This window comes from Mobula hypostoma, chromosome 6, assembly GCF_963921235.1.
Source record: "Mobula hypostoma chromosome 6, sMobHyp1.1, whole genome shotgun sequence".
NCBI classification, from domain to species: domain Eukaryota; kingdom Metazoa; phylum Chordata; class Chondrichthyes; order Myliobatiformes; family Myliobatidae; genus Mobula; species Mobula hypostoma.
In genome coordinates, this window is record NC_086102.1 from 168,287,431 (window position 1) to 168,312,206 (window position 24,776).

The window sequence follows — 24,776 nt, forward strand, 5'->3', positions numbered from 1 at the left end:
CAACTGTATCAAAAATTATAGAATGGAACAGAGTCAGTGCAGATTTTATGAAAGGAAAATTATGTTCAGTTAATTGTGTGAAAAGGTGACCAGTAGGATAGATAAGCAGGGACTTTTGATAAACTGCCACACAGGAGGTTTTGTTAACAAGTTTAGAGTACATGTAATTAATCTCAATTACACTGAGTTGGTTTTCAGAAAAAAGAACAAGTGAGCATAGATGGGTCTTTCTCAGGTTGGCTCGGGCATGATCTATATCCATGGCTTGGCTGAAACAACCAATGGTCATATGCTAATTATACAAAACCAGGTGAGATAGAGACTACAGAGGAGGATACAAAGAGGGTTTAACATAATATGAACAAGCTGAGTGGGGGAAGAACGTGGCAGATAAACATGTTGAAAATGTTCAGTTAATTACTTTGGAGTGCAAAACTGAGAAACTGAGTATGCTTTAAATTGAGAGACTATGTAATATTCGTCTTCACTTGGTATACATAAGCCACTAAAGGTAACAGCATATGTGGCAAATGCTTAGGAAGGTAAATAGTACATTCACCTTTTTTATGAGGGGAGCAACAATCTGCTGGAGCAGGGGTTCCCAATTTTTTCTGTGCCATGGACTCCTACCTTTAACCGAAGAGTCTGTGGACCCCACATTGGGAATCCCTGTGCTGGAGGAATTCAGATGGTTGGGCAGCATCTGGGAAGAAAAGGAATTGTCAACATTTTGGATTGTGACCCTGCATCAGTCCTAGTTCTAGCATCTGCAGTTTGTATCTCATCTTTATTATAAGAGCATTTGAATACAAGAGTAAAGATGTACGATTGCAATTATACATCACCTTGGTTACTCAACATCTGAAGTATATATATCTAAGTATCCTTAGCTAAAAATTAATTTATTTGCCATAGCAGGAATAATTCAAAGATTACAGGAATCACAGGTTTGTCATGAGCAGAGATCTGACATACTTGACCAGATGTCTTTGAAGCTCAGAATGAAAGGAGAGCTCATTGAAACTTATGAAACTCTTACGCAGCTCAACAGACAGAAAGCAGGGAGCTTGCTTCCCCTGACTGCAGAGTCTAGAAATAGAAGACAGTCTCAGAATACGAGGTTGATTAATTAGGACTGAGAGAAGGAGAATTTGCTTCAAGTAGAGTCTGGTGAACATTTGTAATTATCAGGGGTTTGAGGAGCCTCAATCACTGAGTTTATTCAACAAGAAACCAATGAGTGTGAAGGGATTCAAGAGATATGGGGATAATGCAAGAAAATGCTCCTGAATTGGAAAATCAGCCATGATCTCAAAGAATGGCTGAGTGGGCTCAAAGGCCAAATCCTGTTCTTATTTATTACCTAAAAGTAACATAAAAACTGCTTTGATCCCACTGTCAGTGTAGTTTACATGTTTGTTACAAAAGGAACTTCAGAAAAACTAGCCAATAAAATAGTTCATGCTCCAAACATTTTAAGCAATTAACATAAAATATACTTAGAATTAAAAACTTGAGAGTTTATTTAATTTACAGTAGGCCACTTAGGTAAATGCAAAAACAAGTACTTTTAGTTGTACTGTACTTTTATTGTACTTTGCAATCTTCAGATAAATCTCCAGAAGGTAAAACACCCAGATTATACTTCATGTATACTTCATGTATGTCCTTCATGTACCTAACACAATTACTTCGAATATCATTTTTATAGAAATTATCTAATCCATGTTTTACAGCCGTGCTTTCAGGTTTTTACATGCTAAAATTCAGTGTTCAATTTTGTTTGGGTGCTCAAACAAGACGGAAGAAGTCCTAAAAACCTGACTGACCCCGAGTAAAAATTGCCATTATGCCGCCCAACTGTGATTTTTGTAATTTATAAGTTTTTCCAGTTTGGTTATTTTTAATACGCAGAATTATTTCTCCAGTTCACAGTAGCATTGGTTAATTCTTTGTCGAACAAAAAGACACATCAGTTTCTGGTTAATTATTAAACGGAAACTGAAAGAGTTCACCTGGCAGGCAGCCACCACAGGCGATCAAGCGGAAAAGACGTGTTGGATGCAAACTGAGCCTGGAATCGCTACTCCCGTCTAATGAAAGTGTTCAGTTTCCGCTGGTTCCCGGTGGAAAGCCTCGGGAACGCGTGCAGCGCCTCGAGAACTCACTCACGCCTTCCTGTGAGGTCCTGGGCAATGTCTCAAATCCAGCACAACCTTCATTGTGAGGTTAATGGTTTGTTTACATTTTAACACTGAGAAACTGTCTAACAAGAATCTCGCAGAGGAGGGTAAGTTGTCATAATATGATGCATACTCCGATTTTCATTAGTGTTTTCTTAAACCGAGAGTTCCTTTGCCCTCCCGGCCCAAATGTCAGTCCGTAATTAGAGGCTTCTGGGGATCACCTGAACTGCATCGGCCTGATATTAGTCAATGTAACGTCCTTTAACACCATCCACTCCCACCCCCCAATAGTGTGAGTTCTCATTACAAAACCAAGCCGGTTTGAATCCTTGGGAGTAGGCAGTGTGTGCAAGATTTTTTTTAAAAAAAAGTGACAGCGGGAGATGTGCCGTCGATCAGGCAGCTCCTGTGGAGAGCGAAATAGAGGCAAATCTATTAAATCGGCGATCTTCCGTTGAAACGGAAAAATAAGAAAACATTCGTGTTTTAAATTCCTGAGGGGGAGGGGACACTTGCAGAAATTTAGGGGAATCTGCGTTAAAGATGGAGATCGATTTCCCGGGTGACAATTATTGGTGCCGTTAGGAGGGTGATTATTCACAGTTGTTCTATCAGAAGAAGGTGTAAATTGAAAGAGTTCACGACGCTAATATTTGTAATGTTTATTGAATTTAAACTTGCAGAAGTCTAAAAGTAGCGCTCAACAGCTTCAGGAAATTTTACATTTTGGGATTTACAACTAGAATGAAACAGGAATGGATGTACGAACGCTGTCATACAGTTGAATGTACATTGTTTCTAAAAAGTTAGCATTTTTACCTGTTAATTGTCATTTGACTTCTTTCTCCCAGGTGTCCTATAATCTAAACTTTTTACTGAATAGTTTTGTGCATCTGAACTAGAGTTCATCTCTTTTCCATGCCTATCCTCTTTCATGTCGAATATCATTGGTTAAGGAGAAAATCTGTTTCGTCATTTGGTGACTCAACGATCAATGGCTTCGGTGCTGCAATTTTTGGCTGAAAAGGTGAACTAGTGGAGACTTTTGTGAGACATAGTGTTGGTGGTCTGACCCCAGCAGGTACTGCTTGAGCAAAGTTTGTTTAATTGATGCCACAGAAGAGAGGATAGGGTCTTTTAAGAGACTCTGGGCAGATACATGGAGCTCAGAAAAATAGAGGGCTATGGGTAACCCTAGGTAATTTCTAAGGTAAGGATATGTTTGGTACAGCTTTGTGGGCTGAAGGGCCTGTATTGTGCTGTAGGTTTTCTATGTTTCTAGGATAGGATAATACTCAAGTGAATATAAACATTGGTTCAGATTAATTGTCCATCACTCAGATGTGATTCAATGTACTTTCAGTTTGTGAGTCGTAGATTTTTCCATTGTGATTGGGTACTCTGTCTTCTGATCTATCATGATTCAACTATCATGTGATTTGATTTTTGTACCCGCTGCTTTCATCATGTGGATCTGCTTTTCAGCGCGACCATGGAGGCACAGCTGAGAATGGAACCAAGGGAGCAAGTAAATTTAGCTGGATGAGATTTGTGCCCCAAGTGATAAATAGCTAGTACCAATTAAAGGTCAAAGTAAATGTATTATCGAAGTATGGATATGTCACCATATACAACCCTGAGCTTCATTTTCTTCCGAGTATACTCAATAAATCCAAAACAGAATGGATTAGCCATAGCCATGATGATTCTATTAGCCATAATAGAATCAATGAAAGACCACAGCAACTTAGGCATTCACCCGTGTGCAAAAGACACAAACTGCAAAATACAAAAAGGAAGTAAAAAAAAAGCAATAAATATAGAGAACATGGGAGGAAGAGCCCTTGAAAATGAGTCCTTAGATTGTGGGAACATTTCAACGATGGGGCAAGTGAAGTTATCCACTTTGGTTCAAAAGCCTTATGGTTGAGAAGTAATAACTGTTCCTGAACCTGGTGGTGTGAGTCGTGAGGCTCTTGTACCTTCTTCCTAAAGGTAGCAGCGAGCAGAGACCATGACTAAGGTGGTGGGGTTCCCTGATGATTAATGCCGCTTTCCCGTGACAGTGCTTTGTGTGGATGTACTCTATGGTGGGGAGGTCTTTACCTGTGATAAACTGGGCCATATCGATTAATTTTTGCAGGGTTTTCCATTCAAGGGCATTGGTGTTTTCATACCAGATTGATGCAGCCAGTTAATATACTGTCCACCACACATCTAGAAAAGTTTGTCGAAGTTTTAGATCTTGTGATGAATCTTCACAAACTCCTAAGGAAGTAGAGGTACTACGATGTTTTCTTTGTAATTTCACTTGGATGGTGTGCCCATGATAGGTTCTCTGAAATAACACTGAGTAATTTAAAGTTGCGGACTGCCACCACCCCTCATCCTATGGTGAGGACTGGCTCATGGACCTCCAGTTTTCTCCTCCTGAAGTCAACCATCAGCTCCTTAGAGTGACATTGAGTAAGAGGTTGTTGTTGTGGCAACACTCAGCCAGACTTTCATTCTCCCTCCTACACGCTAACTCATCACCACCTTTTTCCCTCCCCCCCCCCACCTTATTATTGTGGCATCTTCCCCATCCCTTCTCAGTTGGCTGAAAACGTTGACTATCTGTTCATTTCCACTGATGTTGCCTGACCTGCTGCATTCACCCAGCATTTTGTCTGTGTTACTTTGGATTTCCAGCATCTGCAGACTTTCTCGTGTTTACAATAGTATCAATAATGAAGCACTTGGATAGGTGCGTGGAGAGGAGGAGCTTGGAGGGATGTGGGCCAAACGCAGGAAGTTGGGTCTAATTAGGTGGACAACATGGTTGGCATGGACTTGTAGGGCCAAAAAGCCCACATCATGCGTTATTACTCTGTGACTGTCTTATCTTTCCTAAAAAGGTAAAAGTTGCTTTCAAATTCGGATCACTGTAAAAGTAGAGAGCATTGAACTAAACATCTTGTATGTTTCATGTGGTGATTCAAGTTAATTTATTATCAAAGAATGTATAAATTATACAACCCTGAGATTTGTTTGCTCCCAGGTAGCCACAAAGCAAGAAACCCAAAAGAACCCAATTAAAGAAAAAAAAAGAATAAAAATAAAAGACCAACACTTGATGCGCAATCACACAAAAAAATACAAATCATTCAGACAATTGAAGCAAGCAACAGCATTCTGAACCAAAACTGAGTCCTCAGATCCAAGCCCCAGAGTAACTTGAAGTAGGCCTAAGGCCTCCTTATCAGTTCATATTGGTGGTACGGAGCACAGCAGTCAGGCCTAGACCACTCCACCCAGCGCCTCCCTCCAGTTCCAGATTTCATCGCTCAGCCCAAAGCCGCTCTCAAGCTCTTCAAATTAGCTCAGCGCCCAAAGCGAGCCGACCTCGCTCCTGAGCTATCTATATGGGCACCGGAACTCCATCTGCAATCATTCTGCAACACACCATCTTGGCTCATCCCCCGAACTCGCTTCAAAATGCTTGCCCCTTCACTGTTTCTGTCGATAATTTAACACAATTTACCTCAGAAAAGGGACTTCTGGTGATATCTCTAGTTGGATTTCTTAGCTTTTTGACCACCAGAAAGCTGTCGCACATGTTCAGCAGTGCCATCTTAACTGGAAAAACTGAATCTACCTTAGAGGATGGAAATGAAGTATTAATTTTATTCTTCTGACAATGCTACGTTTTTGGGGGTGGTAGGAAGCAGGAGGTACAAATTAACCACTTGTCATTTTACAAACTGGAAAATTACATTCTTCAAGTCAATTATATTAATAACAGATAAAAATTATCTCTGATCTAAGAATTTCATGTTTGTTGTAACTCATTTTTTAATAAATTAATGAAATATTTATTTGATCAATGAATGAGTAAACATTAAACTTGTGATTATTTATTTATAACCCTAAATTCCATAAAATGAATATTCATTAATGTGTACAAATCTAGTCCTCTGCTTTGTCATTAACAGGTTGATTATATGTTTGAATAGTTTAAAAAGGTTCACAATGCGATATGAATAATTTATTAGTGAGATCAACATTCAGTCCTCCTGGGTTACCTGTTACCCTGGAGATAACTCAAGAAAAAGGGGGAACATTGTTTAAATAAACACTTTTGTTTGCTGTTATTCATGCACCAATGCTGCATTGTTACTTTTTATTAACAGTTGGATTCTCACAAGATTTGTCATTAAGGACCACGGTAATTTATATTATTTTTGGAAACTGTATATGATTAGCATATGTGTTTGGAGGAAAGTTAAGTCAAATAAGCATTTCTAATTAAAATTTTAAATCAAATGTGTATATTTTTTTCTCAAACTTCCATTTATCCCATAGGCTTGTTTGCACAGTCCACGTTGTCTTCATTTGGCCCATGGGTCTGTTCTTTGTACAGCGTTCCAGATGGTCTCATTCCCTGTTCTGTCCTCTTAACAAAATGTGTTTTCTCAACAGTCTATCTGATAAAACCTGAAGAACTTTACTTGTAAGGATGATGAAAACTGGGGAGTTTCAGATTAAAGTCAGTCTGTTTTTATAGACTCCTCCATATCTTTTTGCCTATCATTCTAAACATATGGTGCAAATCACAAAACGTGTTCACGGGAACAGTCTAACTAAAGCCATTGTGTACTCTATCAAATATCCACTCAGCCTTCTTTGCTCCAAACAGGGGCAGCACAGTGACAGAGAACTGCAGTGGGTTCAGTCCAGACATCAGATGCTGCCTCTGTGGAGTTTACACATACTGGCTGTGCCCTCATGGATTTTCTCCAAGTGCTCCAGTTTCCTCTTGCATTTCGAACACATATGAGTTCATAGAGTAATTGGTCACTCTAGTGATTGGTAGGATCTGGGAGAGAAGTTGAGGGGAGAATACAAATTGGTGTTAGTGGAAATGGGAGCTTGATGATCAGTGGGGGCATGGCTGGCCCAGTGACCTGTTTCTGTACCACTCTACCTTGAGATTAAGCCTAATTTTACCAATCTAGCCTTACAGCTGAACTCCCATGTCTTTAAAAACATATATTTTCTGAACTCTTTCCCATGTTCATGTCATCTCTGGAGTGTAATGATGGTGATTGAACACCAGTTTGGGTTAACCTTTTATTATTAATTGAAAGCTCCACATAATCTCCCTCTTTTCTGCTTCTTTTCATGAGGTTTGGGATATGATCTGCTTTAGCATTCATTCTCTCAATATCCTGCCACTTCAAAGATTAATGACCATGTAGGCAACTGTCCCTCTATTCTTCTACGTTCTTTAGAACATTATAATTAAGGCTATAATGTTTCTCATTGTTCTTTTTGCCAGAGCACATCACTTGACACTTCTCTGTATTAAATTTAATTTGCCGCCTGTCCACTCATTCTGTTCGTCCCCATTCACTTCGCTGAACTGCTTATTCTTATGCACACCTCCAAAATTTATATCAACTGAAAATTTTGAAATTCTGTTGTGTACACTCTGTAAGTTTTAAAAAAAAGTTGTGATTCTTGCACTGACTCTGAGAAACACTACCTTCTTCCTCTTCCAGCTCTGAAAAGTAACTCTTATAACATATTCATCCACTTTCTGAGCTTGAATCAATTTATTACAAGTTCAAGGCCAAGGTAGATTTTTAGCTGAGTAGGAATCAAAGGTATGTGGAAACTGAGGCCAAGATAGATCAGTCTCAATTTTATTCAATGACAGAGAAGCAGGACTACAGGGCTCATTCCTGCTTCTATATCCATGTGCAACAATTTATCCACTAATACTAACACTTTTGAAGTAGTGTGTGAGGGATTCACTTGCAGGGCGGGAGCCATTTGAAAATGGCACGTCTCACTGGGAGTGAGTTTTATTTAAGCCAATAAAGAAAAGGGAGGTGTAAGTGGAGTGGCCATTGTTGGAGTGGGGCTTGGACAAGCACAGACGCAGGCTTTAAGTAAGTTTCCAATAAGTGTTCTTTTTTCTGTTAGTATGTAGCTAGTGCACTGAGAATGGGTCCAGAGTTTGTGGTGTGTTCCTTGTGTGAGAGTGAGTCTCCAGTATCCCTGATAATTACATCTGCATGAAGTGCACCGAGCTGCATCTCCTTTGAGATCTTATTAAGGAACTAGAGTTGCAGTTCAATAACCTTCAACTCATGTGGGAGGATGAGGAGATGATAGATAGAAGTTCCTGGGTGTCAATATCTCTGAGGATCTATCCTGGACCCAACATATCAAGGGAGGGAGGAGAAGATGGCGGCGCGATGCAGTGCGCACGGCCATTCTGAATGATATCATATGTGTTAACTAGGGGGCCGTGCACAATCCTGATTTGATGGAAATAGCCATGAGAAGCACGGAGGAACACCTGGAGAAATTTCTGAAATGCCTGCTTCGCTGCCGTTGCTGCTGCCCGATCGAGAATCTCCGGAGACGAAGGCCCCAAATCCTCGGCTTTGCCTATTGCCTGTTGCCGGGGCCGGGGTTGAAGCGCTCGGAAGAGATGGTGCTCGGTGCTCGGTGTTGGAGAGCTGGTTGGAGGCTCGGAGTTTTCAGACGGACTCGGAGTTGGACTGTGGTCGGATGCTTCCAGGATGCTGCATCGGCAAGTTCGCGGCGTTGGAGATAATGGGACTTTCGAGAGACTTTGAGACTTTTACCGTGCCCATGGTCTGTTCTTATCAAATTACGGTATTGCTTTGCACTGTTGTAACTATATGTTATACTTATGTGGTTTTTGTCAGTTTTTAAGTCGGTTTGTCATGTATTTCTGTGATATCATTCTGGAGAAACATTATCATTTCTTAATGCATGCATTATTAAATGACAATAAAAAGAGGACTGCCTGTCCTCATACTCTTAAAAAAAAAATCTAAGTTACAAAGGAGGCATGGCATCGGTTATATTTCATTAAGGGTTTAAGGAGATTAACAAATTTGCAAAAGACACTTTCAAATTTCTACAGAAGTAACCATTCTAACTGGCTGCATCACCATCCGGTATGGGGAGAGGGGTGCTACTGTATGGAATTGAAGTAAGCTGCAGAGAGTTGTAAACTTAGTCAGTTCTGTCATTGGCACTAGTCTCTACAGTATCCAGGACATTTCCAAGGACCGATGCCTCAAAAAGGCGCCATCCATTATTAAGGATCCCAATTACTCAGGTTGTGCCTTGTTCTCATCAGGGTGGAGGTACAGAAGCCTGAAGGCACGTGCTGAACGACTCCAGAACAGCTTCTTCCCCTCAGCCATCCAATTTCTGAATGGACATTGAACCTGTGAACACTACCTCACTACATTTTTATTACTATTTTTTGCATTACTTATTTAATGTAACTATTTAATATATACTTACTGTAGTTCACCATTCTTGTTTTTTTCTATTTTTATGTACTTCATTGTACTGCTGCCGCAAAGGCAACAAGTTTCATGACATATGCCAGTGATGTTAAACCTGAGTCTGATTTTACTGTACAAGGAGGTAGTCGCTTCTAAGCTGGAGGAGGCAGGTACCTGTCAGGAGAGAGAAAAGGAATAGGCAGTCAGCGCAGAGTACCCTGTGCCCATTCCCCTCAATAATAAGTGTACTGCTTTGGATACCCTGGTAGGGCGACCTACCAGGGAGAAGCCACAGAGGGCAGGTCTCTGGCACTGAATCTGGCTCTGTGGCTCAGAATGGAAGTGGGGGAGAAGGAGTGGGCTGTAGTGCAATGGGATTTCTTGATTAGGGAAACAAAAAGGAGGTTCTGTGGACGAGGAAGAGATCCTTGGAGGGATTGTTACCTCCCTGGTACTGGGCTCAGGGACAACTCAGGTCGAGCCCGCAGCATTCCCAAATGGGAGGGTGAGCAGCCAGAGTACATGGACCACATTGATACCAATCAAAATTCAAAATAAATTTATTATCAAAGTACAGATCTGTCACCATATACAACCCTGAGCTTCATTTTCTCGCAAGCATACTCAATAAATCCATAGAGATAACAGAATCAATGAAAGGCCACCCAGCTGGGGTGTTCAGAGTGCAGAAGATAACAAACTGTGCAAATTTAAAAAAAGAGACAATAATCAATAAATATTGAGAACATGAGATGAAGAATCCTTGAAAGTGAATCTATTGGTTCTGGGAACATTTTAATGATGGAACAAGTAAAATTGAGTGAAGTTATTCCTTTTGGTTCAAGAGCCTGATGGTTGAGGGGTAGTAACTGTTCCAGACCCTGGTGGTGAGAGTCCTGAGGCTCTTGTACCTTCTTCCTGATGGCAGCAGTGAGAAGAGAGCATGCCCTGGGTGGTGGATATCCCTGAATAATTATAGGTTGGTGTGCCTGACACCAATAGTGGAAAAGTTGTTAGAAGTTATCCAAAGGACTGAATATATAAGTATTTGGATAGACAAGGACTGATTAAGGATAGTCAGCATAGCTTCGTGCATGGTATGTCATGTTTCTTGATGAAGTGAGCAGAAAAGTTGATGAAGGCGAGGCAGTGGATGCTGTCTCCATGGACTTTAGCAAGGCCTTTGACAAGGTCCCACATGGGAGGTTTGCAAAGAAGGTTCAGTCGTTTGGCACTCGGTGAGGTAATAAATTGGATTAGACGTTGGCTTTGCGGAAGAAGCCAGGGTGGCAGTAGTTACTTGCCTCTCTAACTGGAGGCCTGTGACTAGTGGAGTGCTGCAGGGATCGGTGCTGGGTCCATTGTTGTTTGTCACCTAAATCAACAATTTGATGATAATGTGGTAAACTGGATGAGCAAATTTGTGGATGACTCCAATAATTGGGGGCATAATGGACTGCGAGGAAGACTATCAAAGCTTGCAGTGGGATCTGGATCAGCTGAAATAATGGGCTGAAAAATGGCAGATGGAACTTAATGTGGACAATTGTGAGGTGTTGCACTTTTGGAGGACCAACCACTGTAGGTCTTACATGGTGGAAAGTAGGGCACTGAGGAGTGTGGTAGAACAGAGGGATCTCGGAATACAGATCCGTAATTTCTTGAAAGTGGTGTCACAGCTAGATAGGGTTGTAAAATATTTTGGCATATTGGCCTTAAATCAATATATTGAGTACAGGAGAAGGTATGTTATGTTGAAATTGTATAGGATATGGGTGAGGCCTAACTTGGGAGTATGTGTGCAATTTTGGTCACCTACTTACATCCGTTAGTCTTGCGAGACCATGAATCTGTGCAGGCCTGGGCAAGGTTGTATGGAAGACCAGTAGTTGACCATGCTGCAAGTCTCCCCTCTCCACGACTGTTGTCCAAGGGAAGGACATTAGGACCTGTACAGCTTGGCACCGGTGTTGTCGCAGAGCAATGTGTAATTAAGTGCCTTGCTCAAGGACACAACATGTTCCCTCGGCTGGGGCTCGAACTCACGACCTTCAGGTTGCTAGTCCAATGCCTTAACCACTTGGCCATGTGCTCACCTACTTACAATGTTTGTACAAGAAAGGTATCAACGAGATTGAAAGAATATAGAGAAAATCTACAGGGATGTTGTCAGGACTTGAGGACCTGAGTTATAGGGAAAGGTTGAATTGGATAGGAATTCATTCCCTAGAATGTAGAAGATTGAGGGAAGATTTGACGGAAGTATACACAATTACAAGAGGTATAGATAAGGTAAATGCAAGCAGACTTTTTTCACTGAGCTTGGGTGAAACTTCAACTAGAGGACATGGGTTAAGAGTGAAAAGTGAAATGTTTAAGGTGAATATGAAGAGTAACTTCTTCACTCAGAAGATGATGAGAGTGTGAAACGAGCTGCCAGCGCAAGTGGTGGGTGTGGGGTCGTTTTCAACATTTAAGAGAAATTTGGATAGGGACATGGATGAGTGGGGTGGCAAGATGAAAACATGTCTCTACCAAAGGAGGTGTAAGGTGCTCCTTCCCTCTGCTAGCCTGCTGGTCACTCTTGGGCAAGGTGCAGCACCTGCTTTGCCTCCCAGCCCCGGATGAGGGTCACGTGAAGCCATGGGAGCAGGTGGTGGATGGTCGGATGAGCAGCTGGTGCATGTCATAAATCCTGGTTATACGACCACTGACACCTGGCAGACAATCTCTGAAGAGTAATGGTAACAGCTAGGGTGACCCATTTTGTAAAGACACTGCAGAAGAAGGCAATGACATACCACTTCTGTGGAAAATTTTACCAAGGTCAATCATGGTCATGGATAGACCATGATCGCCCATGTCATATGATACTACACAGAATGAACGAATGAACAAACTTGCATGAGAGGGGTACAGAGGACTATGCTCCAGCTGTAGGTTGATTGGACTAGGCAGATTAATGGTTGGGCACAGAATAGATGGGCCGAAGGGCTTGTTTCTGTGCTGTGATGTTCCCTAAGTAACTGCTCCTTAAATATCCTTAGATGGTTACCTGATCTACTTTGTGCAAAAAAAAGTTCCTGCAACCCATCCAGCACCATCTCTTTAGATATGCCTTGTCTTTTAATTTTCCTTTATCTCACAAGGATATGACATTCACAGTAATTTAGGGGTTACTAATTTCAGTCCTTGTGCTATGCTAAATTGACTCCCTGACTAATTAATCTCCTGCCTGTAGAACCTCCCTGTATAATTTTTTTCAATGTATAGACCATCTTCAAATTGTTTTCAACCTCGGCTAATCGGTGGTTTAGCATGACAGATAACCCGCAGAGTTTTGAACTTCCTGCAGTTACCTGGCCTTTTGGCTGGGCACCCCCTTGCTTTCCTGAATTCTGCATCTCAGGAGTGCTGTACAAGCCAGGGCACTTTGAACCTTCTCATGTTCAGATATTAAAATTAAGACATTTTTAAAATTTAACATTTAAAAGAAAAAGCCCATCTGTTTTGTGCTGAACCATTAATCTCCCTAGTCCCATCAACCCGCACCTGGACATTGCCTTCTATACCCCTCTCATGCACGATAGTTATGTGCTGTGCTGTAAGACATAGACGATCATGGTCTTTCCATGCCTAAGATTGTTCTTGACCAACAGTGGTAACTATTTTGTATTTGAGAGAAATGCATTTCCTTCCCCACTTACCTTACAAATCTGACTGATTTAAAAGGTGTTTCAATTTCTGGACACAGTCTCACCAGGTAAAGGATTCAAATTGTGATACCTGGAGTAATAAGAAGAAAACATGGAAAGGCTGGCCCTGCTGCTGAAATAAGTGATGCAGTGTCCTAAACTTCTTAATGAGTCTCAGAACTCTCTCTGATCTAAAATATATAAATTTTGACGTTTGGACCTTGTAGTTAAGGGCAGTATGTACTATGAGGTCCATACTTGTCCTTGAGAAAGGTATGGCTTGGTACTGGAGAAGATGCTTCCACTGTGCTGTTTGGAGGGCAGATCTATGGTTTTGTCTCAGTAACAATGATATATTTCCAAGTCAGGATGATGTGTGACTTGGAGGGAACATTCAGTTGGTGGTGTTCATCCAAACACTTGAAACTCATATTTTTTTTTGCATTTGATGTTTGAGATTTGAGGTAGGTTCTTTGTGGATGGAACACTGAAGTCACACTGTCCAGGTTAGTGCATGGTTAGTGCTTTGTTCAGGATGTCAGATGTGGGAATCCTGGGAGACCTCCAGCCTCCCTGATGGCCACATCTGCGCCAGGTGCACTGAGTTGCAGCTCCTCAGAGACCATGTTAGGGATCTGGAGCTGCAGCTTGATGACCTACTGCTTATCAGGGAAAGTGAAGAGGTGATAGACAGGAGCTACAGGGAGGTAGTCATCCCTAGGCTACAGGGGTCAGAAAACTGGGTCACTGTCAAGAGAGGGAAGGGAAATGCCCAGATGGTGGAGAGCACATCTGTGGCTGTCCCCCTCAGCAACAAATATCTTGTTCTGGATGCTGTTGAGGGGGTTGACCTGACAGGGGACGCCCACGGTGACCAGGTCTCTGGCACTGAGCCTGGCGCTGTTGTGCAGGAGAGAAAGAGGAAGAAGAGAAATGCGGTAGTCGTAGGGGATTCCATAGTCAGGGGAACAGACAGGCGATTCTGTGAGCCTGACAGAGATACCCGCATGGTGTGTTGCCTCCCAGGTGCCAGGGTACGGGATGTCTCGGATCAGGTCCTGACTATTCTGAAGGGGGAGGGTGAGAAGCCAGATGTCTTGGTACATGTTGGTACCAATGACATAGATAGGACAAAGGAGGAGGTCGTGAAGAGAGATTTCCAGGAGTTACGAAGGAAGCTGAGAAGCAGAACCTCCAGGGTAGTAATCTTGAGATTGCTACCTGTGCCACGTGCTAGCGAGGGCAAGAATAGTCGGATCAGGCAGATGAATGCGTGGCTGAGAGACTGGTGTAGGGGGCAGGACTTCAGATTCTTGGATAATTGGGATCTCTTCTGGGGGAAGTATGACCTGTTCAAAAAGGACAGGTTACACCTGAACCTGAAGGGGACCCATATCCTGGCAGGAAAGTTTAATAGAGCTGTTAGGGAGGGTTTAAACTATTTTGGCAGGGGGATGGGAACCGGAATGATAGAGCGGAGGAAGGGGAAAACAGAAATAAATCTAAGATAGTGAGCAGTAAAGATGTCAGGAAAGACAGGCAGGTGATGGGGCAAATTTGTAGCCATTGGGATGAGTTGCAGTGCAATAAAGTTGCAGTGAAATCAAAGCAAAAAGTATCAAATACTGGTCTTAAGGTGTTGTACTTAAATGCACGCAGCATAAGGAATAAGGTGGATGATCTTGTACAGCTACAGATTGGCAGGTATGATATTGTGGCCATCACTGAGACCTGGCTAAAGGATGCATGTCTCTGGGAGCTGAACGTCCAAGGATACACGGTGTATCGGAAGGATAGGAAGGTAGGCAGAGGGGGAGGTGTGGCTTTATTTGTAAGAAATGATATTAAATTATTAGAAAGAGGTGATATAGAATCGGAAGGTGCAGAATCTTTATGGGTTGAGCTAAGAAATAGCAGGGGTAAAAGGACCCTGATGGCAGTTATTTATAGGCCTCCAAACAGCTGCAGGGATGTGGACTACAAATTACAACTGGAAATAGAAAAGGCTTGTCAGAAGGGCAGTGTTATGATAATTGTGGGGGATTTTAACATGCGAGTAGACTGGGAAAATCAGGTCAGCACTGGATCTCAAGAGAGAGAATTTGTAGAATGTCTGCGAGATGGCTTTTTAGAACAGCTTGTTGTTGAGCCCACTAGGGGATCGGCTGTACTGGATTGGGTATTGTGTAATGAACCGGAGGTGATTAGAGAGATTGAGGTGAAGGAACCCTTAGGAGACAGTGATCATAACATGATTGAGTTCTCTGTGAAATTTGAAAAAGAGAAGCCGAAATCTGATGTGTCGGTATTTCAGAGGAGTAAAGGAAATTACAGTGGCATGAGAGAGGAACTGGCCAAAGTTGACTGGAAAGGGACACTGGTGGGAAAGACAGCAGAGCAGCAATGGCTGGAGTTTATGTGAGAAATGAGGAATGTGCAAGACAGGTATATTCCAAAAAAGAAGAAATTTTCGAGTGGAAAAAGGATTCAACCGTGGTTGACAAGAGAAGTCAAAGCCAAAGTTAAAGCAAAAGAGAGGGCATACAAGGAAGCAAAAATTAGTGGGAAGACAGAGGATTGGGAAGTTTTTAAAACCTTACAAAAGGAAACTAAGAACGTCATTAAGAGAGAAAAGATTAACTATGAAAGGAAGCTAGCAAATAATATCAAAGAGGATACTAAAAGCTTTTTCAAGTATATAAAGAGTAAAAGACAGGTGAGAGTAGATATAGGACCGATAGAAAATGATGCTGGAGAAGTTGTAATGGGAGATAAGGAGATGGCAGAGGAACTGAACAAGTACTTTGCATCAGTCTTCACTGAGGAAGACATCAGCAGTATACCGGACACTCAGGGGTGGCAGGGAAGAGAAGTGTGCGCAGTCACAATTACGACAGAGAAAGTACTCAGGAAGCTGAATAGGCTAAAGGTAGATAAATCTCCTGGACCAGATGGAATGCACCCTCGTGTTCTGAAGGAAGTAGCTGTGGAGGTTGCGGAGACATTAGTGATGATCTTTCAAAAGTCGATAGATTCTGGCATGGTTCCAGAAGACTGGAAGATTGCAAATGTCACTCCGCTATTTAAGAAGGGGGCAAGGAAGCAAAAAGGAAATTATAGACCTGTTAGCTTGACATCGGTGGTTGGGAAGTTGTTGGAGTCGATTGTCAAGGGTGAGGTTACAGAGTACCTGGAGGCATATGACAAGATAGGCAGAACTCAGCATAGATTCCATAAAGAAAAATCCTGCCTGACAAACCTATTACAATTTTTTGGGGAAATTACCAGTAGGCTAGACAAGGGAGATGTAGTAGATGTTGTATGTTTGGATTTTCAGAAGGCCTTTTACAAGGTGCCACACATGAGGCTACTTAACAAGATAAGAGCCCTTTTATACAACAGGATATTATCTCTGATCCGAATGGTAGATTTTTATTGGTTAGTGGTTTATTATTTAATAAAAAAGTAGTTTTGGTTAATGTTTATGCTCCTAATATGGATTGTCCGGAATTTTATAAATCATTGTTTGATCAGTTTCCGAATTTGAACGAGTTTTCATTGATTTGGGGCGGAGATCTTAATACCTGTTTATCTCCAGCTTTGGACCGTTCGGCTCCTTTACGGATTTTACCTAATAAATCTGCAAATTTGATTAATTTTTTCCTTTCTGATTCTGGGTCGACGGACATTTGGCGTTTTCTGCATCCTCAGGAAAAAGATTTTTCCTTCTTTTCACATGTTCATCATTCCTATTCAAGAATTGATTATTTTTTCATTGATTCTCGTCTCATTCCTTCAGTGATTAAATGTGATTATGATTCTATAACCATTTCGGATCATGCTCCACTTAAGCTTTCTATTAAAATTATGGCCAATATACCAAACAATAGACAATGGCGTTTTAATTCGCTGTTGCTTCAGGACTCGGACTTTGTTAATTTTATGAATGAACAGATTGAGCTTTTTTTTACAATTAACCATACAGAAGATATTTCGGTTAACACTCTTTGGGACACTTTTAAAGCCTATATTCGGGGTCAGATTATTTCGTATTCCGTTGCTTTGAGGAAGAAACAGAAGCAGGAGGAGATGGTAATTGTGGACAAGATTAAAGAAATTGATAAGAAATATGTTATGGCTCCTTCTGAGGAGCTATACAAACAAAGAACTGAACTTCAAATGGAACACAGTTTACTACTCTCGTCCTCGATTGTAAACCAATTAAAGAAAACAAGAAGTGATTTTTATGTTCACAGTGATAAAATTGGCAAGCTGCTGGCTAATCAATTGAAATCTAATTATGTTAAATCTCAAATCAATCAGATTTATAACCAAAATGATCGATTGATATTGGATCATGTGGGGATTAATCAAACCTTTTGTGATTTTTATTCTTCTTTATACCAATCAGAGTCTCCTCGAGATTCTAAATATATGAATGATTTTTTAGATAAGTTAGACTTCCCTCTGATTTCACAGGATATGTCTTCTTTATTAGATACTTCCATTACAATGGATGAGATTAAGAATGTTATTTTTTCTATGAATCTGGGGAAAGCTCCTGGCCCTGATGGGTTTACCGTTGAATTTTATAAATGTTTTGCTTCTTTATTGATTCCTTGGCTCTATAAGGTTTTTGAGGCTTCTTTGAAACTTGGTAAACTTCCGGAATCTTTTAATAGAGCATCAATTTCTTTAATACTAAAGAAGGATAAAGACCCTGCTCAATGTGCATCTTATAGACCAATATCTTTATTAAATGTTGATTCTCAAGTTTTTTCTAAGTTATTAGCAAATAGACTAGAAAAAGTACTTCCTTCTATTATTTCGGAAGACCAAACGGGTTTTATTAAAGGTCGTTACTCTTTTTATAATATTCGTACATTGTTAAATATCGTTTATACTCCCTCACAAAATGTTCCTGAGTGTGTTATTTCTTTAGATGCCGAGAAAGCTTTTGATAGAGTAGAATGGCCTTATTTATTTAAGGTGCTTGAAATGTTTAATTTTAGCTTGAAATTTATATCCTGGATTAAACTGTTATATTACTCCCCTGTAGCCTCGGTTCGTACTAACTCCTTAAACTCACCTTTTTTTCCTCTCTTTCGTGGTACTCGACAAGGCTGTCCTCTTAGTCCCCTATTATTTGATATTGCATTAGAACCTCTTGCAATTGCTATTCGAGAATCTTTAAATATTACTGGGATAACTCGGGGATTAAAGTCCCATAAATTATCACTCTATGCTGATGATTTACTTTTATATATTTCTAATCCTGAGAGATCCATTCCTGCTGTTTTAGAGTTATTAGCACAATTTGGTCTTTTCTCAGGTTATAAATTAAATCTTAGTAAGAGTGAACTTTTTCCGATTAATAAACATCTTCCCTTATATTATAAATTTCCATTTAAATTGATTAATAATTACTTTTCATATCTTGGGATTAAAATTACTTGTAAACATAAAGATTTATTTAAGACTAACTTTTTACCATTAATAGACCATATTACTCAACTTTCATCTAAATGGTTTCCCTTATATTTAACTTTGATTGGTCGTATTAATGCAGTTAAGATGTTTTTTTTGCCAAAATTTTTATATGTGTTTCAGGCATTACCAATTTTCGTTCCTAAATCTTTTTTTGATAAAGTTGACTCTAAAATTTCTTCATTTATTTGGCAGAACAAGAATCCGAGACTGGGTAAAATACATTTACAGAAAGCTAAGAGAGATGGAGGTTTAGCATTACCTAACTTTAGATTTTATTATTGGGCTATTAATATTCGACATATGAAATTTTGGTTACTTGACCGGGACATACTATTTATTCCTAAATGGGTAGCATTGGAATTACAATCTGTTCAGGGTTATACACTTGGTTCTATTTTAGGTTCCTCTCTTCCTTTTGATTCGAAACGTCTTAAGCAGGTCTCTAACCCGATAGTTAAATATGCTTTGCGTATTTGGTTTCAATTCAGAAAATTTTTTGATCTTAATCAATTCGGGTTAGCGATTCCTATTTTAGGTAACATATTTTTTCCTCCCTCTTTTACGGATCGCGCTTTTCAAACTTGGAAGACTAAGGGTATTTTACGGTTTTTGGATTTATTTTTAGATGGTTCCCTTATGTCTTTTGAACAATTATCTAATAAATATAACTTATCAAGAATACATTTTTTTAGATATTTACAAGTTAGAAATTTCCTAAGTACTATACTTACTTCCTTTCCAATGCTTCCTCCTATATATATTTTAGATTCGATAATTAACCTTAATCCATGTCAGAAAGGTGCATCGGCTATGATTTATAATATTATTATGAAACTTAGGAAAGCTCCATTTGATAAGATTAGGGTAGATTGGGAACAGGAATTGGGGCTTACCATTTCTGTGGATGATTGGGGGCAGATTTTACAATTAGTTAATACTTCCTCTATTTGTGCTAAACATTCCCTAATTCAATTTAAAGTGGTTCATAGAGCACATATGTCCAAAGATAAGTTAGCGCGTTTTTACTCGCATATTAATCCTTTCTGTGATAGATGTTCGGGGCAGATAGCCTCTTTAACTCATATGTTTTGGTCTTGCCCTACTTTGGAAACTTTTTGGAGAGATATTTTCAATATTATTTCTAAGGTATTAAATATAGATATCTCTCCTCACCCTATTACTGCTATCTTTGGACTACCTAAAATTTCTAGTAATCTTTCCCCTTCAGCCCGTAGAATGATTGCATTTCTTACTTTAATGGCGAAAAGATGTATTTTACAACATTGGAAAGAGCTTAATGCTCCAACTACCTTTTTTTGGTTTTCTCAGACGATTTTATGTTTGAATTTGGAGAAAATTAGAAGTAACCTTTATGATTCTTCATTTAAATTTGAACAGATTTGGGGACCTTTTATTCGATATTTTCATTTAATGTAATATTTACCCTTCTTGTTTTTTCTTCACTGTTTTAATGGAGGTCGGGATTGAGGACGTGATTTTAAGTTTAACTCTGTTTGGTTTCAAGTTAGCCCATTGCTTTGCTTTGCTTTTAGTTAGTTGCACGGTGGGTTTTTTTTTGGGGTTTTTTTTTCTTTTTTTTTCCATTGATATATATAAAATTTAGTATACTATTATGTTATCTTGGTTTCTTATGCTTAAATTACATTGTTTGTAGTATTTTCTTTTTGGTATTGTTATCTTTTGGAATTTTATTATACTTTAACATTGTATTAATGTTTATATGGCTTACCTTTTTTGTATACTTACTCAATAAAAAGATTTAAAAAGAAAGAGAAAGATAAGAGCCCATGGAATTACGGGAAAGTTACATACGTGGATAGAGCATTGGCTGATTGGCAGGAAACAGAGAGTGGGAATAAAGGGATCCTATTCTGGTTGGCTGCCGGTTACCAGTGGTGTTCCACAGGGATCAGTGTTGGGGCTGCTTCTTTTTACATTGTACATCAATGATCTGGATTATGGAATAGATGGCTTTGTGGCTAAGTTTGCTGATGATACGAAGATAGGTGGAGGGGCCGGTAGTGCTGAGGAAACGGAGAGTCTGCAGAAAGACTTGGATAGATTGGAAGAATGGGCAGAGAAGTGGCAAATGAAGTACAATGTTGGAAAGTGTATGGTTATGCACTTTGGCAGAAAAAATAAATGGGCAGACTATTATTTAAATGGGGAAAGAATTCAAAGTTCTGAGATGCAACGGGACTTGGGAGTCCTCGTACAGGATACCCTTAAAGTTAACCTCCAGGTTGAGTCAGTAGTGAAGAAGGCGAATGCAATGTTCGCATTCATTTCTAGAGGAATAGAGTATAGGAGCAGGAATGTGATGTTGAGGCTCTATAAGGCGCTGGTGAGACCTCACTTGGAGTACTATGGGCAGTTTTGGTCTCCTTATTTAAGAAAGGATGTGCTGACGTTGGAGAGAGTACAGAGAAGATTCACTAGAATGATTCCAGGAATGAGAGGGTTAACATATGAGGAACGTTTGTCCGCTCTTGGACTGTATTCCTTGGAGTTTAGAAGAATGAGGGGAGACCTCATAGAAACATTTCAAATGTTAAAAGGCATGGACAGAGTGGATGTGGCAAAGTTGTTTCCCATGATGGGGGAGTCTAGTACGAGAGGGCATGACTTAAGGATTGAAGGGCGCCCATTCAGAACAGAAATGCGGAGAAATTTTTTTAGTCAGAGGGTGGTGAATCTATGGAATTTGTTGCCACGGGCAGCAGTGGAGGCCAAGTCATTGGGTGTATTTAAGGCAGAGATTGATAGGTATCTGAGTAGCCAGGGCATCAAAGGTTATGGTGAGAAGGCGGGGGAGGGGGACTAAATAGGAGAAAATGGATCAACTCATGATAAGATGGCGGAGCAGACTTGATGGGCCGAATGGCCGACTTCTGCTCCTTTGTCTTATGGTTTTATGGTCTTATGGTCCCATAATAGAGATAATAGGTGGCATACCATTAAGTGGATTGATTGGGGCTGGATTGTGTCAGGCTTTGGAGCTACACTCATTAAAACACATGGAGAATATTGATGTTAATAATTCACTGTCCCCAACTATGTCTCACTGTAGGTCTCTGCAAACGGTTGAAATGAATCAAACTAAAATAAAATAACAATAACAATTTTATTTGCAACACTGAGAAACAGCCTACCCTCTGTTGACTCCGTATTTATTTCCTGCTGCCTCAGGAAAGCAGCCAACATAATCAAGGACCCTTCCCACCTCAGCCATCCTCTCTCCCCCAACCCCATCCCCACCTTGCCTGCTGTGAAATCAGTCCATTGATTTCGAAAATGTTTTATTCCTAATTTGATAATTTATTTTGCACTTTAAACTGAAAAATTTGCTTTGGCAAAAGGTCCAAAATTTAAATGTTCTGTATGTCTTTAATATAAATTAAGAATAATGAATCACGTCAGTGGTTTCTATCCTGGGACATAGGAAGGGGATCACTTGAGAGATAAGATACAATTTTAATAATTGTCACATTAACAAGACAAAATTGTTAGATTTTGATAAATTACATACCAGCTGCAGTTCAGGGTCATGCAAATTTCAAGCCAGTATAAAGAAGAATTTGGTTATTTCAGCCTAGAGACATGCATTTTATTAGATTACATAAAACATTTAATAAACCAGAACAAGCTGCCGGCCAAATCAATTGGTTCATAAAGTAATAACCTTTTCATAAATTATAGAATAACTTAATGGTTTGGACAAATAACCCAAAGGCTATGAAATTGGAGCCTTGCATTCATGAAAATCAATAAACATGATCACTTTTGGTTGAAGCTGGGAAAAACTTTAAGAAATTTGCTGGATTGTTGTAAATACTACATCAGGATTGCTCATGTAATTGTGGTAAGGAAACTTGACCTACTATTTTAGCATTTTTGTTGAAAGTTCAAACTTGACAGTGCAGTTATTTCTCATGAATAAAAATGGACATTATTTGAGTTAACAAATGACATTCAAATTGCACTTATTTTTACTTTTGTTTATTTTTACATTAATTTTCTTATCAAAAAAGATTTTTGATTGTTTTACAACAATGAATCATAGAAAGGCAAGCTTGTATTTATTGAATGAGTCCTTGTAGCAAAATTCAAAGTAAATTTATCATCAAAGTACATATATGTCACCATATACTACCCTAAGATTCGTTAACTTGCGGGCAATCACAGTAAATGCAAGAAACATGATAGAATCAGGGCAGACTACAACCAATGTGCAAAAAAACCCCCTAACAAACTGTGAAAATACAAAAAGAAATAATAATAAATAAGTAAGCAAGCAATAAATATTGAGAACATGAGATGAAGGGTCCTTGAAAGTGAGTCCAGTTAAGTGGGAACTGAAGTCATTATTATTTTAGAATGACCTCTTTTATCATTGGGATCTTAGCTGCTACTGTGGTATAACTATTATCTCCAAGTTATAAAATGGATTTCAAGCACAAGTTCTTTAGTGGGGGTGTTCGGCTTGGTTGACATTGCCACTTGTGTGATGGCATTTTAAACAGAGGTCAAGTATACTACTGGTGAATCCCATGGTGCTATTTTGATGATCAGGGGAATTAATTTCTCTAAAAACAGACTGACTGGTTGTATCAATGCAGTTTGTTGGATCTCGCAGTTAGACATTGGCCTTTACATTTCCCACACTGCAATTGTAATTACTCTTCAAAACCACTTCAATTGGGTGTAAACTAGTCAAGTTTTCTAACTTGTTGCAAAAAAATGTTTGTGAAATAGGAAAGGAAACAAAACACAAAGTTTGTGAGGGTGCAGTAACTTTTCCCTATTTTAACTGCACTTCTAGCTTTGGTGCAGTGTGTCAATCTTTTTATCAAACTGAATTCTTAAGGTGAGCATATTTATTATTATTAGCAAGGCCATTTATCTATTTAATTTGGACATGCACCAATCTAGTAACTAATATATTATTTTTAAATCTCTTTTCCCTTGATCCTCAGCTAAATGTCTCTCTTTTATGTTGTCTTCTGCACGATGATAGTTGTTGAGTTGATCAAGATTTTTACAGCAGCCATGGAATATTACAAGGCGCTGAAGTATACTTTTCCTCATACAATTCACTGATATGTGCACGTAAACTGCATGGCATGGGTAGGAAAATCCTGGGATGAGATCAGTGTCCAATTGACTCTGGGACCAAATATATCCATCTCAGCAATCAGGCAGCAATTCACTGGGAGCTCTTGCTACATATGTAGTGCAAGCCTATGATAGATACCCCAGTTATGCTGACAAGGTTTCATTCACTTGATTTGTTGCATCTACAATTATGTGCCAACTGTCTTTTTGGGTGCTTCTCTAGTATTGTAAGGTTGTGTCTCATTTATGATTGTAACCTTCATAGTGAACTTGAGAAATATTGCTTTTGATAGACAATTATGAAAAACTGCTCAGTTTTTTAAAAAAAAGTATCTGTTAGCATTCATTTTGTTTCAAATGTTGTTATTCTCTGAGCCATATGCAGCAGAAAAAAAAACAAAACTGTCTCATCAACCTTGGCACTTACCTGAAATTATTTTTCTTCGTATTTTTCCAAAAAAATTGTTTTTCCAGGATTTATGGCGGCTCCCTATCAACATACTGTGCTTGAGACACTGACTGATCCTACGGACATCTGGGAAATAATAGAGACAATCGGAAAAGGAACTTTTGGAAAAGTTTACAAAGTGTCTAATAAGCTAGATGGTAGCCAAGCTGCAGTCAAAGTACTGGACCCAATCAGTGTTAGTATTTGACATCTTCCCTTTAGTTGTATCATATGATGTAGGTATTTTAACTGCAATTGTCTTTTTTTCTTGTAGTGTCATACACATTTTAATTAATGTGATTGATATACAATACAGTACGTGAGGTTTTGAATGCTGGTGCATTTGGAGAGCAAGAACACACAGCTCACAAACCCAAGTATTGAGCAGCCGGTCCAAAACCAAATGTTCTTACTAAACCAGTTTGTGCAACATATATCTTACATTTGAATATGCCAGGGTGCATTGTAATCACCCATTGCCCAAAATAGGTGCTGAGGTCTC

At 39.6% G+C, this 24,776-nt stretch overlaps 1 protein-coding gene across 11 annotated transcripts in view; it reads left to right on the top strand.

Moving 5' to 3' along the window:
• Positions 1–2,050: 2,050 nt before the first annotated feature.
• myo3b (myosin IIIB) overlaps positions 2,051–24,776 on the top strand; it is a 488,192-nt gene continuing 465,466 nt past the window's right edge. For 9 of the 11 annotated variants that reach the window (XR_010018457.1, XR_010018458.1, XR_010018459.1 and 6 more), the window contains exons 1-2: positions 2,051–2,290; positions 24,301–24,470. Coding sequence is in view for 7 of the 11 variants with exons in the window: in XM_063052211.1 (XP_062908281.1) it covers positions 2,233–2,290; positions 24,301–24,470 (228 nt within the window). In the remaining 4 variants the exon portion in view is untranslated. Of the gene's footprint in view, positions 2,291–24,300; positions 24,511–24,776 lie in introns of those variants that run through there. The other 2 variants (XM_063052217.1, XM_063052216.1) reach the window with 2 other exon arrangements.